Consider the following 16,284-nt stretch of genomic DNA (forward strand, 5'->3'; position numbering starts at 1 on the left):
TATACTTCCTTGCTTTGAAGAGAATTATAAAGAATTGAGATCCTCACATGAAGTTTTATACAAAATGCTCCTAATACTAATATAGGGACAATGATATGAATAAAAAGTTATAATTATTCAAATGCACATAATGTGGCAAATATAACAAATGCCTCTTACTTGATTTCTATACTTCTCTTACATTCAAGAAGGTTACCTTATGATCTGTGAAGGTGTCCGGCTAAGATTTTTGTGCTCACTGGAGAATTTCTGAGACTGTGACCCTGAAGAATGACTAGAGAACGCATGTTGTCTTACTCCTGAAGGATGCTGCAGTCGAGGAGGTAGTGCTGATGGGGCTTTTATTGGCTTGCTTGGATTCTTTGGCCCTCTGTAATCCACATCTGTTGTAAGAACCCAAAAGTACATCATAATATTCATATTATAAACAATCCCAAGTACCATCATCCCAGTCCCAAAGGAATGATAGCTTGATGTGCTCCTACCAGAATGGAAATTTTGTCCAGAAGTGGAAGGTTTTTTCATCTTCTTCCCTGACACTGTGTTCCAGCTTTCTGGGGGAGGTGCCTTGAGGTTCTTTGATGTGTGCCTTCAAAGGGGAAAAGACTTGTGATAGCTTAAAATACCCTAGTAAGAATACTTAAATATTCTGCATATTTATTTTCAGCTTATACAAGAATTTCTAGTTTTATTTCTTACATTAAAAACAAATTACAATTAAGGTACAAATTGCATTTACCAATCCAGATGTAATTCTAATCAAATAAAATGATATAAATCAAAAGCATATTTTCTAATTTAAAAAAAGTTGAATCACAATCTAAGCAAAAGTTAAATAAATACAGAATGACTTATTCTTTTAGGATGATGGTACTGTAGTTAAGGTGGGGAAGGAAGTCTTTGTTCTGTTAGAGAAACATATAAACATCTACTGGAGAAATGGTGTGATGTTTGGATTCCTTCAAAATATGCCAATTTCATTTTCATTTTTTAAAAACATATTAGGGAAAATAGAATAGAAAATATTGCCAAGGCCAGGTGCAGTGGCTCATGCCTGTAATCCCAGCACTTAGGGAGGCTGAGGTGGGCGGATCACAAGGTCAGGGGTTCAAGACCAGCCTGGCCAACATGGTCAAACCCCATCTCTACTAAAAATAGAAAAAATTAGCCGGGCGTAGTGACACATGCCTGTAATCTCAGCTACTTGGGAGGCTGAGGCAGGAGAATCACTTGAACCCGGGAAGCGGAGGTTGCAGTAAGCCAAAATTGCGCCATTGCACTATAGCCTGGGTGACAGAGCAAGACTCCGTCTCAAAAAAAATGAAAAAAATTTGCCAAACGCTGTTAGTTGCTAAAAATGGGTGTTGAGTTATATTGGGATTCAAAAATTGTGCTGCTGGTTATAATGGGGATCTATTCTTAATTTGTATATGTTTAAATTTTTCCACAGTAAAGTTTAAGGTGTGACTTACTACCTTTTTCTCTAATAAAGCCCAGCAGCAACTGAAACAAAGATGCTCTAAAATAACACTGTATAAGGTAAGCCAACAATATTTTACTACTCCATCTGACAAACACTGACTGAATACTAACTACATGCAACGCAGTACTGAATGAATTTAAAATGAATCCCTCCAAAGTTCCCATATTACGATCCAGTCAATTTCTTGAACTGTCTTTGTGCACAATGGTACATTTTAAACAGTAAGCAACAAAACAAATAATCTTCATTTAAAGTTTGACAATGTGCAAAATACTAAATTTGCACATTTAGTGCTTTTCTAGAGGTCGGAACAAATATACTTTCTTTTTGTTTTTTTAAGACGAAGTCTAGCTCTGTCGCCAGGCTGGAGTGCAGTGGCTCACTGCAACCTCTGCCTCCCTGATTCAAGCGATTCTCCTCCCTCAGCCTCTTGAGTAGCTGGAATTTACAGGCATGCGCTGCCATGTCCAGCTAATTTTTATATTTTCAGTAGAGACGGGGTTTCACTATGTTGGCCAGGATGATCTTGATCTCCTGACCTCATGATCCACCCATCTCGGCCTCCCAGAGTGCTAGGATTACAGGCATGAGCCACTGTCCCTGGCCCAAATATACTTTCTATACATGGGCAATTATCTTTCATTGAATTTGCAAATACTGAAGGCCATTTTAAAATGCTCATGATTAGGCTAAATGGAGGAGGCAGTAAATGCCTTAGCTGAAGAGTAGTACATACTTCTTTCCCAGTTCTTCAACCAAAACTGGTCCATTCTCAGAATGAACTCCTTGAACATCTGCATTCAAAAATTTTCCATTGTGATCCAACCTAACCTGTTAAAAATTCCAAAAATGAAAAGGAAAAAAAAAATCAGTCACCTGCTTCCTTTGCATTACTCATCAGTTTTTTGTGGTTTTTTTTTTTTTTTTCTTGAGACAGGGTCTCACTCTGTCACCCAGGCTGAATGAAGTGCAGAGGCGCAATCTTGGCTCACTGCAACCTCCACCTCCCTGGTTCAAGCCTGGGATTCTCCTACCTCAGCCTCCCAAGTAGCTGGGATCCCAGGTGTGTGACCCCACACTCGGCTTTTTTCTTTTTTTTTGTATTTTTAGTAGAGACAGGGTTTCACCGTGTTGGCCAGCCTGGTCTCAAACTCCTGACCTTAAGTGATCCACCCACCTAGGCCTCCCAAAGTGCTGGGATTACAGGTGTGAGCCACCACACCCGGCTTTTAAAATTTAGTCTTTAATTAAACAGAAAATAAAGTTTATCAGTAAAAACAAAATAAGTTCAAATAGGTCTACAATCAAATCCATCTCCTTAACCTCCCAGACCTCCATATCTCCTACCTAAAAGAAAGAAAACCTTTTCTTCTTTGTCCTTCTAAATTTTTTTCTACACTTATTTTCTAAATTGTTCAAAAAGTAGGAGCACAATATGTTAAGACTCTAAACAAAAGAGGCAGCACGTCCTGGTTCTGAAGGCAGGGCTGTGGCCCCACATACCCCAGGCTTCCAGGTCTGGCTCTTCCACTTGCCAGCAATATGACCTTGGGCAAGTTATTTTTCTCTCCCTTCAGTTTCCTCATAATGCAAAATGGAGCTAATAATAGTACCTACGTCACAGAACTCATGGAGATGGAATGAGGGTGCACAGGATACACATAAAGGATACCAACTTGCACACAGCAACCACTCTACAAGTGAGAGTAACTATTATTACAATTATCTTCCCATTTTTCCTATATTAAAAATGTGCAACTGTGATTTTTATCCCTAAAAATAGATCCATTAACTGTTCTCTAGCATTCAATTAATATTACGCAGTTGTAAATCCATGATAGAAGAGTAAATAAGCCTAAGTTTTCTTCCTATAAACTGCCCACACTGAAATTGTGCACCTGCCAAGTACAACATACAGGACAATGCTTTAAGCAACCTCCCACTTTTAGCAGTAAATCAAAGTCCTCAAGCTGGTATTTCATTCTTCAATGACAATAGACATTTTTCCTTCAAAAGTTTCACAAAAAAATTCTTTTCTGAACTTAGTTGTTATCAAAAGTTTAAACTACATCTTACACACTTGAGTAAACAAGTCACCTTAGAGTCATCTCAGTTTCTTAAAATTTTAATGAGATGTTATCCAAAAGAATGGTCAAGTAGCACAGATAGAAATAAAATACTCTAAAAAGGAAAAAAATGAAAGCATGTGCTTTACCATCTACTTTATCAAAAGCACCTACTTCACCAAAAGCAGTTTCAACCTCAAAGGAAATATGCTTGACTTAAAATAAGTAACACGACTTTAGTGATACAGCATAAGCCATCTTCTCTTTTGAGAAGGGTGGGGAGAGAGACCTTTAAACCCTGGATTTAATCTCATTTGTTCTCTTTCAAGTTTTCCCAATCAATGTAGTAAAAACTTCCACAATTCCCTTCTACAATTAGAGCAGATTTATGACAATCCCATAAGGCAGTACCTGAATGAATCATGTTCTCTTCTCCCTCACCTTTAAATACCCCAGAACCAGAACTACTGAAGGTTCTTAAGATAAAATCCTGGCTAATCAGATGACTTCACATAAACCAATTTATCATAAAGTAAATGAGTGTTTCCTCCATAAGTCAAAAAGAAATGTTTGCCAGTGGCTGTTTTAAAGTAGTTTTTTTAAAAGGCAACACTTTTTGATGGAAATAATTTCTGATGAGAATTAACTTCCACATAACATTTTTTGTGTATGTGGGGGTTTTGTTTTTGTTTTTGAAATAGCAATATTTTTCCACAAACGAAGAACAAAAAAACAAGAAAAGAGACCTTGTAAATCATCTTACCTAGGGTTTCTTCTGCCTAAGCATTACTGACACTTTGGACTAGGTATTCTTTGTTAGAGGGAGATGAGGGAGGCTGTCCTGTCCATTGTAGAATGTTTGGCCACAGCTTTGGCCTCTACCCACTAGATGTCAGTAGCACCCTCCCAGTTGTGAGAATAAAAAATGTCTCCAGACACTGCTGAATGTCTGATGGTGGTGGTGGGGGGCGGGGGGCAGAGTGAGGGTTAACCACTAGTTTAAGAAACACTGATTTTAATCCAACTTTTTCCTTTAACAATCAGCTACTCAAATCCAGGGCAGCTGCTTATTCAAATTAATTGGCAAAAACTCCTCTGTGGCTCACTTTCTTTCCTCAGTCCAACAGTAAATATTGTGTACGTATCAACATCTCCCAAGATGATTTTCATAAACAAAACTAAATGACCTATAAAGTCAATTTTGAATCAATTTCAGTCCATTTTAACAAAAATACCTCAATATCTTAAATGTTATCATTACTTCTTTGAACCAAGTAATACCAAAGGCTGAATTGTTTTTAAAGATCATGTGATGGGATGCCACAGTTTTAGATACATACAATTTTAGCAACGTATTCAAATGAGTCAAAAAGCTAAATACTTGTAAACTATTAAAATGTATATACATGATAAATATATTCTGAAATCCCAAATTAACAACACGTTCACACCTCAGCTGTTTTCTCTGTTTGTATTAGAAAAAGCAAAGTTTCAAGTAAAATCTCTTCTTCTTTTACATAAGTCACTTACTTGACATTTGTCTCCAACTTCATATTGTAAGCCAGCAGCAATGGAATAATCACGTTTTTGCTGAGCTGTTAAAAAAAAAAAGGTCAGTATAATATAAAGTTGACTTATTTTCAAGTGCTACAAAGCAAATTTATGGAAAATGCAGATTTTTAACTCACCTTGTTTAGACTTCAGCCAAATTTCATATTCCACATTTCTATAGACTGCAGGATTGAGTGACTTAAGAACCTTTCTAGACAAAGGCAGGCTAGTAGAGTTCCCATTGTTCTTCAGCTGCTAAACAAAGTCAGGAAGTCCAATCAACACATAAGTGCTTTTAAAACATTTTTGTTTGAGATACATGTAAAACTAAAGTCAAATGAAGAAAAGAAACTTCAAAAAATTAGGAAGCCACCAAATCAATTTCTGAGTAGATGATCCTGACTTGACTGAAATGTACCAGAAAAAAGAAAAAAATTAAGATTTTAATGTACATGCTTTCTTATATTAAAGAACTACATTTAAAACCACTTTTAAAAAAAATACCTCATTGCCTGACAAAGGTTTAAATCCATTCACATCAGCAGCAGCAGCAGCAGCAGTTTTACTCCTACAAAGAAAGATAACCATAATTGGGGCAGAAAAAGGTATTTGCATGTAATTACCTTCTAACCTCATCTAAACGTCTTCAAAGTCAGAACTATGCTCCAAAAAGAGCTATATTCCAGTGAGCTTATACAAGTTTTGCTACAAGTATATCTATATATAAAAGGGTATATGTATGTAAATGTGTGTATATAAGACAGAAGTCAAAGACAACAGTAATTCTAACTGGCTCAGTAATAAGAAAACATAAATTGTGAAATTTGGGTGGGTAGAATAATTGAATTTACAAAACAATGTAAAAACTTCCTCTCAATATACACATGAGGCCCCATTTAAAAACACAATCCATTTACAACAAAAGTATCCATAGGCAGATTCAACAACCCTTTTATTAAAAATACTCTACATCAGCCGGCCATGGTGGCTCACGCCTGTAATCCCAGCACTTTGGGAGGCACAGGCGGGCAGATCACCTGAGTTTGAGAGTTCAAGATCAGCCTGACCAACACGGAGAAACCCCATCTCTACTAAAAATACAAAATTAGCTGGGCGTGGTGGCACATGGCTGTAATCCTAGCTACTCGGGAGGCTGAGGCAGGAGAATCGCTTGAACCCTGGAGGCGGAGGTTGCAGTGAGCTGTGATCACACCACTGCACTCCAGCCTGGGCAACAAGAGCGACACTCCGTCTCAAAAAAAAAAAAAAAAATACTCTACGTCAAATAATGTTCAGCACAATGAAAGTACCATCATTAGCCCTTTAAATTCACTGTCACATACATACCTACACATTCATATACTCAATAAATAACTTGATTGTCTACTATGTGCCATAGTACACCTTGAACAACACAGGTTTGAACTGTGCAGGTCCACTTACACACAGGTTTTTTTTTTCAACCAAAAGCAGATCAAAAATACAGTATTCTCGGGACGTGACACCCAAGTATACAGAGGGCCAGCTTTTCATATAAACAGATTCACAGGGCCCGTGGTAGGACTTGAATATGTGCAGATTGTGGTATACTCAAGAGTCCCAAATCTCCTGGTAAACACCAAGGGACGACTGTATTATTAGGTGCTAGGGTCTAGCATTTAAGAGAACAAAATCTCCGCCTACATGAAATGTACAATCTGGTGACAACAGATAAAAACTAAATAAGTAATAAGTATGTTAAATGCTGATAACTGCTATAAAGAAAAAAAATAAGTAGGCAAAAAATGAGTGTTGAGATGTAGGCTGATATAGTTTAGCCTTGTGCCCCCACCCAAAATCTCATCTTGAATTGTAATACTCCCCAAGTATCAAGGGCAAGACCAGGTGGAGATAATTGAATCATGTGGGTGGTTTCCCCCATGCTGTTCTCATGATAGTGAGTTCTCACAAGATCTGATGGTCTTACAAAAAAGAGGCCGCAGAGGCTCACGCCTGTAATCCCAGCACTTTGGGAGGCCGAGGCGGGTGGATCGCCTGAGTTCAGGAGTTCGAGACCAGCCCGACCAATATAAACCCCACCTCTACTAAAAATACAAAATTAGCCAGGCGTGGTGGCACATGCCTGTAATCCTAGCTACTCGGGAGGCTGAGGCAGGAAAATCGCTTGAACCCGCAAGGCGGAGGTTGCAGTGAGCCAAGATCACACGATTGCACTCCAGCCTGGGCAACAAGAGCAAAACTCCGTCTCAAAAAAAAAAAAAAAGAAAAGAAATTTTAATAATGCAATAGAAAGGTAACCCACATTCCAAGGACAACAACAGTGCAGTATAAAAAGAAAAACACAATAGTGAACACATCTTCTTACACACCCGCTCTACCATCTCTGGTAAACTTCTCCAGCTTACTAGCCCCTAGTCTATACTTCACCTGCCAATTGCCATACAAGACCCAGTTGTTTCTAACACCATTAACAGCAACAGCAACCAAAGGGCATGTTCTAGAAGTCCCCCAACCCCAATCACAGGTAATAAGTTGTAACAAGCTAGTCATTCTCTCTTCCAATGTCCCCCATGCTCAATGACATGGTGCTCAGAGAGAACCGTAAAGCAAAATTTCTACCTATGCAAAGTCAGTCTATTCTAGAATTAAATTTACAATGGCCGACACTGATTCAAGTTAGAAAGAAATGGTGGCCAAATTTTCAATCAGGATCAGAAAATTTTAATTCAATAAATACCTGGAATTACAAATCAAGAGATATACAGGCCAGGCACAGTGGCTCACGCCTGTAATCCCAGCACTTTGGGAGGCCAAGGCGGGTGATCACAAGGTCAGGAGATCAAGATCATCCTGGCTAACATGGTGAAACCCCATCTCTACCAAAAGTACAAAAAATTAGCCAGGCTTGGTGGCGGGCGCCTGTAGTCCCAGCTACTTGGGAGGCTGAGGCAGGAGAATGGCGTGAACCCAGAAGGCAGAGCTTGCAGTAAGCCAAGATCGCACCACTGCACTCCAGCCTGAGCAACAGTGCAAGACTCCAACTCAAAAAAAAAAAAACAAAAAAAAAAAAACAAATCAACAGATATACATATATTTTTAAAGTTATTTTTATAATAAAGAATTAGATATCCTAAGCCTTAAGTTCCATTTCTATCTCTAGTGTCACAGAGTGTAACATACCAAGTACAATCCTTTCATATTCTCATACAACAATGTATACTTTTAGCTTCAATAAGAATACCATAGGGTTGGTTCTTACAAAAGACAGAGTAAACATCCTAATATAACTGATAACTAATATACTGGATACCGTATCTAGGACCTAGGCTATGTACTTCATATGCTATCTCAGATTTAATCTCATGAATTGTCCTTTTTGAGGAAATACTGATTATATCCTAATTTTAGAGTATTGGAATTAAGGCTTCTTAGAGAATTTAAGTAACCTGCCCCAAGTCAAGTTAGCAGGAAGCCATGATTGAAACCAGAGCCCAACCTCTTAAACACTATCTTGTACGTCTTGTGTGAAAAAGAAAGCTAAGCCTCGGAGACTCTACGTTCAGACATATTTACTCACAACCTACACAGAGGCATTATCCAGAGGTGTTCACATACTTATAACCCCAACTTGGAACTTTCATTATCTAAAAAGAGGCACTACCTAAGAAAGAAAACAATAAAAGAAAGTGAAGGAAATCCAAACGGCCATTTTATTTCATTACTGGGTATGTGAACAATTGACAAGTTAACTTTAACATTTTACAATACACACACATATAGGTAGGACCAAATTTATTCTACAAATATGCATCTAGATTGCATACGTAAATTCTCATCAACCAAAAACACCAACTTTCAAAACAAACAGTCCCATAATAGAAATTAGGTAAAATTAGTGACAGGGATAAAGAAACTTCAGCAGACTGCTGTATTTTATGAATACCATTAATACCTCAATATATGTTATACAAAGACATTTACTGAAATGTAAAGACATTTACTTAACTGTTTCCTTGTATGGCACTAAGAAAGGTATTTTAGGATTTCATTCTTACTTGCAACTGTCATCCTCTGAATCTGATATTTCACTGTTATCTTCATCAGCTACTTCCAACGTGTCTAGTTCCATCACAATTTTACTAACATCAGTTTTAAATACCTTCTCATACAGCAATTCATAAAGGAGAGCTGCAATTAATGACAGACAGATTTTCCAACATTAACTACAGGCAGTTTTTTAAAAACAGGAACAGACCATCACATTGTAACTTTCTATTGCTCAGGCTTTTAAAATCCTGACTAGATATCTGCTAAACCTTATGGTCAATAACATAATTTTATCAGAAAGTTACCTAGGGTACAACTAAAATTTCTGTAAGTGCAGTTAAGTAGTTTAAAATAATTGCAAAAGACAGTGCCATTTTTAAAACTAACACCATCACAAAAAGGTATCACAACTGTGAAACAAGTAGGAAAACAGGAAAAGTCAAAACACACACACTGAGCAATTATTACTACTACATTCCACACACTGTGCACCTTTATATATCCTTACGTTTAATTCCAGCACAGTGAAGCATTATTCTGATTCTACAGATAAGGAAACTGAGACTTAGGGATGTCATACAACATGCCCAATCTTAAGAGACTTAGATTAAAAACGTTAAGAAGCTTTAAGATTGCTAGAAAGAGGAATATAGTATAGTACATACTAGCTGACAAGTCAGAAGACTTGGATGCTAGTCTAAGCTTTCCCACTAATTGTAACCTTGGACGAGCACTTCTCAGGTTGCTATAGAAAAAGAGGATGTTTGACTACATAACCTAGCTCCAGATTTTAATTTTACATAAGGAACTAAAAAAGCAGCTGTTACAAAATATATTCTCAGCAGCCACTGAAAGAAAGAAGCATATTTAGACAACTTTGCTGCTTTAAATAAAGTAAAATTTTAAAACTCCAGTCTTGAATATAGGGAAATATATTTTAACAAAAATTCAAAAATACATGGATTTTAGGACTCTGATTTGGTTTTATTACAATGAGCTTTAAGAAAACAATGTACTAAGAATTCATCAACAATGGGGCCAGGTGTGGAGGCTCACATCTGTAATCCCAACACTTTGGGAGACCAAGGCGGGCAGATCACTGGAGGTCAGGAGTTCGAGACCAGCCTGGCCAACATGGTGAAACCCCGTCTCTACTAAAAATACACAAATTACCCAGGTGTGGTGGTGCACACCTGTAATTCCAGCTACGCAGAAGGCTGAGGCAGCAGAATCGCTTGAACCCAGAAGCCAGTGGTTGCAGTGAACTGAGATCATGCCACTGCACTCCAGCCTGGGTGACAGAGCGAGACCCTGTCTTAAAAAACAGCAAAAGGCCGGACAGGATAGCGCTCACGCCTGTAATTCCAGCACTTTGGGAGGCTAAGGTGGGCCGATCAGTTGAGGTCAGGGGTTTAAGACCAGCCTGGTCAAGATGGTGAAACCCCATCTCTACTAAAAATACAAAAATTAGCCAGACTTGGTGGCGGGCATCTGTAATCCAAGCTACACGGGAGGCTGAGGCAGGAGAATAGCTTAAACCCAGGAGACGGAAGTTGCAGTGAGCCGAGATTGTGCCACTGCACTCCAGCCTAGGCGAGAGAGCAAGACTCCACCTCAAAACACAACAACAACAACAAAAAACGCTGGGTGTCCACCTCTAAATGAGTTCCACAGAGACTTCCTTCTTATAGACCATCTTTCTTCCAGGTTCCAGTAACAGGAGTTGCAGCCCTCGTATCACCCAAACCACAGGCACTTAGAAGCACAGGAAAGACAAGCTCTAGGAGCTATCTTTCCCAAAGCTGAGATGTCCAGATTGTGACTAGCTAGGAGGGAGAAGACACAGCCCAGGGTACAGAGGCTACACTTCGATATCTTACAATGGATTAATTATTTAAAATAGTGTATTGCACATATCTTTACTGGTTACCACTAGCTTAAGAGCAGAGGAAAAAGCTGTCACAAGCCCAGCACCACTGCTTTATGACTGATCTGTACTTTGCCAGAACGGATGATATAAAAGAAACTGGTAGGAAGGGTCACTGCTCTTATACAGCAGGAATTCTCACACAGAAGAAGGGCAAGGGGAATTCATATGCCCAGGAAACATTTGGCAAATTCTGGAACTATTATTGGTTGTCACAAAGGGAGAGAGAGTGTGTTACTGCCATCCACTAGGTAGAAGCCAAGGATGCTACTTAACATTCTGAAGTTCACAAGAGAGCCTACAACAGAGGATTATCTGGCCGAAAATATCAATAGTTCCAAGGTTCAAAATGCTGCCCTGGAGCCAAATACAATCGAATGTTTGATTTGCTCAGTCATTTGGATTTTCAAGCTATACACTAACAGTTTTTAAAATGCATATAAATATTTATTACCAAAATGACTGCAGGAAAAAAAAGTTGGTATTTACAAGTCAAACTCTAGCCACAAGCTCCCTTTCCTCCAATTTCTCTCTGTTTTGTTTTGCTTTGCTTCACTTTGAAACAAGGTCTCACTCTGTTGCCCAAGCTGGAGTGTAGTGGCACAATAATAGCTCACTGCAGCCTTGACTTCCTGGGCTCAAGTGATCCTCCCACCTCAGCCTCCCAAGTAGTTGGGACCACAGGCATGCACCACCATGCCCAGCTACCTTTCCTCCTATTGCAACAAGTTTTTATTATAATATTAATACTCTTGGTAATTTAAGGTTCTTGGACATATCTTTTATATTATAACAGAATAGAATTATTTGCTCTGATTTGTTTACATTAAGACTGTATAAGACTGGGCATGGTTGCTCACGCCTGTAATCCCAGCACTTTGGGAGGCTGAGGCGGGCGGATCATGAGGTCAGGAGATCGAGACCACCCTGGCTAACACGGTGAAACCTAGTTTCTATTAAAAATACAAAAAATTAGCCAGGCGTTGTGGCGGGCGCCTATAGTCCCAGCTACTCGGGAGGCTGAGGCAGGAGTGGCATGAACCCGGGAGGCGGAGCTTGCAGTGAGCGGAGATCATGCCACTGCACTCCAGCCTGGGAGACAGAGCGAGACTCCGTCTCAAAAAAAAACAAAAAACAAAAAGACTGTATAAGTTTAGGAATATAATTTCCCATATAAACACAAGGTGATACTTACACTGACACATAGCAGAGCTTTCTTTATACTTTATGGGATACACAATATCATAATGATTTCCATTTGAAAAACACAGTAACACCTGAAAGGGAAAAATAAAATAAACATTTCAGCCCCTCATACATATAACATTTACATAGCAATGTATGTCTCCAATGCCTCTGAATTACTAGATCATTTCCAAACAGACAGTGAGTATTTTAGGAGTAACCTAAAGCTTCAGTGTTGTCAAGCTACAGTACATCCATATGCTGAAATGTTATATAAACATTAAATCAAAAAATTCAAAATGATTTCTGGAAATGTTTATAGGATCACAAAAAAATAAAAATAATATATGAAAACACGCTTTCAACTACTTAAAGAACAAGACACTGTAAGAAAATATTTCAAAACTTTATTAATGCTAACCTCTAACAAGCAAAATTTTCTAACAAGCAAAATCAAAGTTAAATTTCTTTGTATAAGTGATTTTCTAAATCATCACTTATACAAAGAAAAATGCACATTGATTTTGTTTAGAATATAACAATATATCTCAAAACGTGTTTTGAAAAAGCCAGATCCCTTAGAAAGTCCCAGAAACCCCGAAACCCTTATAACAGTAGTATTTCACTCAATTCCCCTCTAACTTACCACCATCAGCATGGTGGAACACAAGTCACTTCAATTTGGCCATCATGACTCCAAAATAGCTACTTAAGACAAAAATTCTCTTATAATAAGTCAGTTGATCTTTCTTTCTAGGCTTCACAAAATTTTTCAGTTGCTTCTGCTTTATGACAGATAATGCAACGACACCCTTGTGAGTAAAATTTACACTAGGGAAATATTTATGATTACTAAAGTATTCCTGGATGTAATGGCAGAACTTATTTTCACAAGTTATTTTTTTTTACTAATGTTTATATTGATAAAAAACTATAATAGTCTAGTTCATCATATGTATTAATGTCTCATAATTCTTTTCAGTGTTTCTACTAAAATGTTATAAAAGGGTTAAATACAGTAACTTGTGGGAGCAAAAAAAATACAAAATAATATGACTAAGTGACAATTAATAGGAACCTTTTTTTTTTTTTTTTAAGACGGAGGTTCGCTCTTGTTCCCCGGGCTGAAGTGCAATGGTGTGATCTCGGCTCACTGCAACCTCCACCTCCCAGGTTCAAGCGATTCTCCTGCCTCAGCCTCCCTAGTAGCTGGGATTACAGGTATGTGCCACCATGCCCGGCTAATTTTGTATTTTTTCAGTAGAGACGGGGTTTCTCCATGTTGGTCAGGCTGGTCTCAAATTCCTGACCTCAAGTGATCTGCCTGCCTTGGCCTCCCAAAGTGCTGGGATTTCAGGCATGAGCCACCACACCCGGCTATAGGAACTTTTAAGAAATCAGAATACCATAACCTTAATATAGAAATATTTCAAAAAATCATTTAAAATTATAGCTTATGAGGTCATGGTAGCAACTAAGCGGTTCTTTTACTTAAATACTTTAGAACACTTTGAAAAATTCTTACCTTTTCAGGAAAATTATTTTCAGTTACTTGTGAAGGAGAAACATTTGGTTCCCGATAAATTATAAAATCTTTTCTGAAAATAACAATTAGAAATTATTTATAATGGACTATACTTCATGAATTTGAATTTAATCATTCATTCATTCATCAAGGGCCTAATACGTGCCAGGCACTGTCCCAACCACTGGAGATACAAAAGACAATAATGAGATAACTAAGGTGTAAAATATCTATATAAAAGTAACCTTTTTAACATGTAAAATTTGAAATATTATTTGTATATATATTAAATTTCAGATATAATTCTAAAGGGACACTTCAAAAATCAAAGAAATTTTGAAGATGAAATTTAAACAACATTCTGAAAAGAAAAAACAAAGTATTTACCTGCTCCTCTACTAGGCAAAAGTAGCAAAATTGAATACAGGTTGAGCATCCCAAATCTAAAAAGCCAAAATCCCAAATGTCCCAAAATCTAAAACTTTTTGAGCACCAACATGACACTCAAAGGAAATGCTCATTGGAGCATTTTGGATTTCAGATTTTCAAATTAGGGATGCTCAACTGGGTAAGTATAATGTAAATATTCCAAAATTTAAAAAAAAATTGAAATCCAAAAACTTCTGGACTCAACCATTTCAGATAAGGAATACTCAATTTGTAACATGGTATTTTAGTACGGTTCTAGTGGCCATTCAATACCACTGACCCTGAGAAAGTAGAAAATCATTTCTCTATAAAGTTGATAAGTGATATCTTACAGAACATAGACAGGAAAAATTTCTGTACCCTTTTCCAAAGTATTTTGAGAATTAAAATTTCTAAACACTGACATATCTAAATGTCAAAATCTAATTGATGCAATTAAAAAAAACTTAGAAAAGATGCTTCATAACTAAAGTATAAAAGAGCTTTGCTATTTTAACATTTTTAATATAATGGAATATAATTTCCCACTGGTTTCATTTTCTTTTACTTATGTTATTACAGTGTTTACCTGTACATAAGAGAAAGGGCACTTATTTCCACTTGTCCTACCCATTCCTGTATTGAAGAAAAAAAGGTGGCATGTAAGTGTCTCACACTTTTTAGATTCCACTTTATATTTCTATACATACCTTTATACAGCATACATAATGAGTTCTTAAAGCTCATTATTATTAGTAGTATTGTGAATATTATAAAAACGTTTATATAAAACAGACCACAATATGTGGTAAAATGCAGTCCAAGTCTCTTCCACACATACACAAAAAAATACTAACAGGGTGAAATGACAGTTCCTATTGGTGTGGCAAGACCACAGCATGGCATCTGTAAGTTGAGACTTTTTTTTTTTTTTTGAGATGGAGTTTCGCTCTTGTTGCTCAGGCTGGAGTGCAGTGGCATGATCTCGGCTCACCGCAACCTCTGCCTCCGAGGTTCAAGCGATTCTCCTGCCTCAGCCTCCCAAGTAGCTGGGATTACAGGCATGTGCCACCACGCCCGGCTAATTTTATATTTTTAGTAGAGACGGGGTTTCTCTATGTTGGTCAGGCTGGTCTCGACTACCGACCTCAGGTGATCCACCTGCCTCAGTCTCCCAAAGTGCTGAGATTACAAGCGTGAGCCACTGCGCCTGGCCCAAGTTGAGAACGTATTGAAGGCAAGGGCTATCCTCCAGCCTAGCCCTCAGGAGAGCGCCTGGCACATGGTATAAGCTCGGGAAATGAAATACTGAATAGAGGCGGCCGGGCGCAGTGGCTCATGCCTGTAATCCCAACACATTGGCAGGCCAAGGAGGGCGGATCACCTGAGGTCGGGAGTTCGAGACCAGTCTGACCAACATGGAGAAACCCCCTCTCTACTAAAAATACAAAATTAGCCGGGTGTGGTGGCCCATGCCTATAGTCCTAGCTACTCAAGAGGCTGAGGCAGGAGAATCGCTTGAACCCAGGAAGCGGAGGTTGCAGTGAGCCAAGATTGCACCATTGCACTCCAGCCTGGGCAACAAGAGCAAAACTCCGTCTCAAAAAAAAAGAAAGAAATATTGAATAGAAGCAGAAAATTGGGAAGTATAGAAAAGGGCAGAAGGTCTCTTATATTCAGGGTAAATGAAGGTACAAAAGAGAGCAGTGTCCTAGCAATTGTTTTGAAAACAAGAGAAATTCTACACTCCTTAGAAAAGTCACTTAAAGCCTTTCTGAAAGGCAAATGGCCAGTATGTTTCAAAATTTAAAATGTCCCATATACCCTGTGACTCAGCAATTCAACTTCTATAAATCTATCATAAAGAAATATTTCACATCTACAAAAGTGTATGTAAAATAATGACGTCACTGGGAGTTATTTGTAACAGTGTTAAAAAAAAAAAAAGTCCCTAAGATTCCTACAGAATAGTAAAATAATTCATGTTTCAGGCAGGATGTGGTGGCTCACGCCTGTAATCCCAACACTTTGGGAGGCCGAGACAGGCAGATTACGAGGTTGGGAGTTCAAGACCAGCCTGACCAACACAGTG

General features: G+C 38.1%; 1 protein-coding gene across 3 annotated transcripts in view; it reads right to left on the reverse strand.

The window, feature by feature from the left end:
- OTUD4 (OTU deubiquitinase 4) overlaps positions 1–16,284 on the reverse strand; it is a 47,008-nt gene that overhangs the window by 16,660 nt on the left and 14,064 nt on the right. For 2 of the 3 annotated variants that reach the window (XM_031010023.3, XM_031010025.3), the window contains exons 4-13: positions 14,782–14,828; positions 13,785–13,857; positions 12,270–12,351; positions 9,156–9,288; positions 5,605–5,668; positions 5,238–5,355; positions 5,080–5,144; positions 2,220–2,314; positions 486–589; positions 197–383 (exon numbers count right to left, since the gene is read on the reverse strand). In XM_031010023.3, coding sequence (XP_030865883.2) covers positions 197–383; positions 486–589; positions 2,220–2,314; positions 5,080–5,144; positions 5,238–5,355; positions 5,605–5,668; positions 9,156–9,288; positions 12,270–12,351; positions 13,785–13,857; positions 14,782–14,828 — 968 coding nt within the window. The remainder of the gene's footprint in view (positions 1–196; positions 384–485; positions 590–2,219; positions 2,315–5,079; positions 5,145–5,237; positions 5,356–5,604; positions 5,669–9,155; positions 9,289–12,269; positions 12,352–13,784; positions 13,858–14,781; positions 14,829–16,284) is intronic. The other variant, XM_031010024.3, reaches the window with a different exon arrangement.

The sequence above is a fragment of the Gorilla gorilla genome, chromosome 3 (assembly GCF_029281585.2).
Source record: "Gorilla gorilla gorilla isolate KB3781 chromosome 3, NHGRI_mGorGor1-v2.1_pri, whole genome shotgun sequence".
In the NCBI taxonomy this organism is placed as follows: Eukaryota; Metazoa; Chordata; class Mammalia; order Primates; family Hominidae; genus Gorilla; species Gorilla gorilla.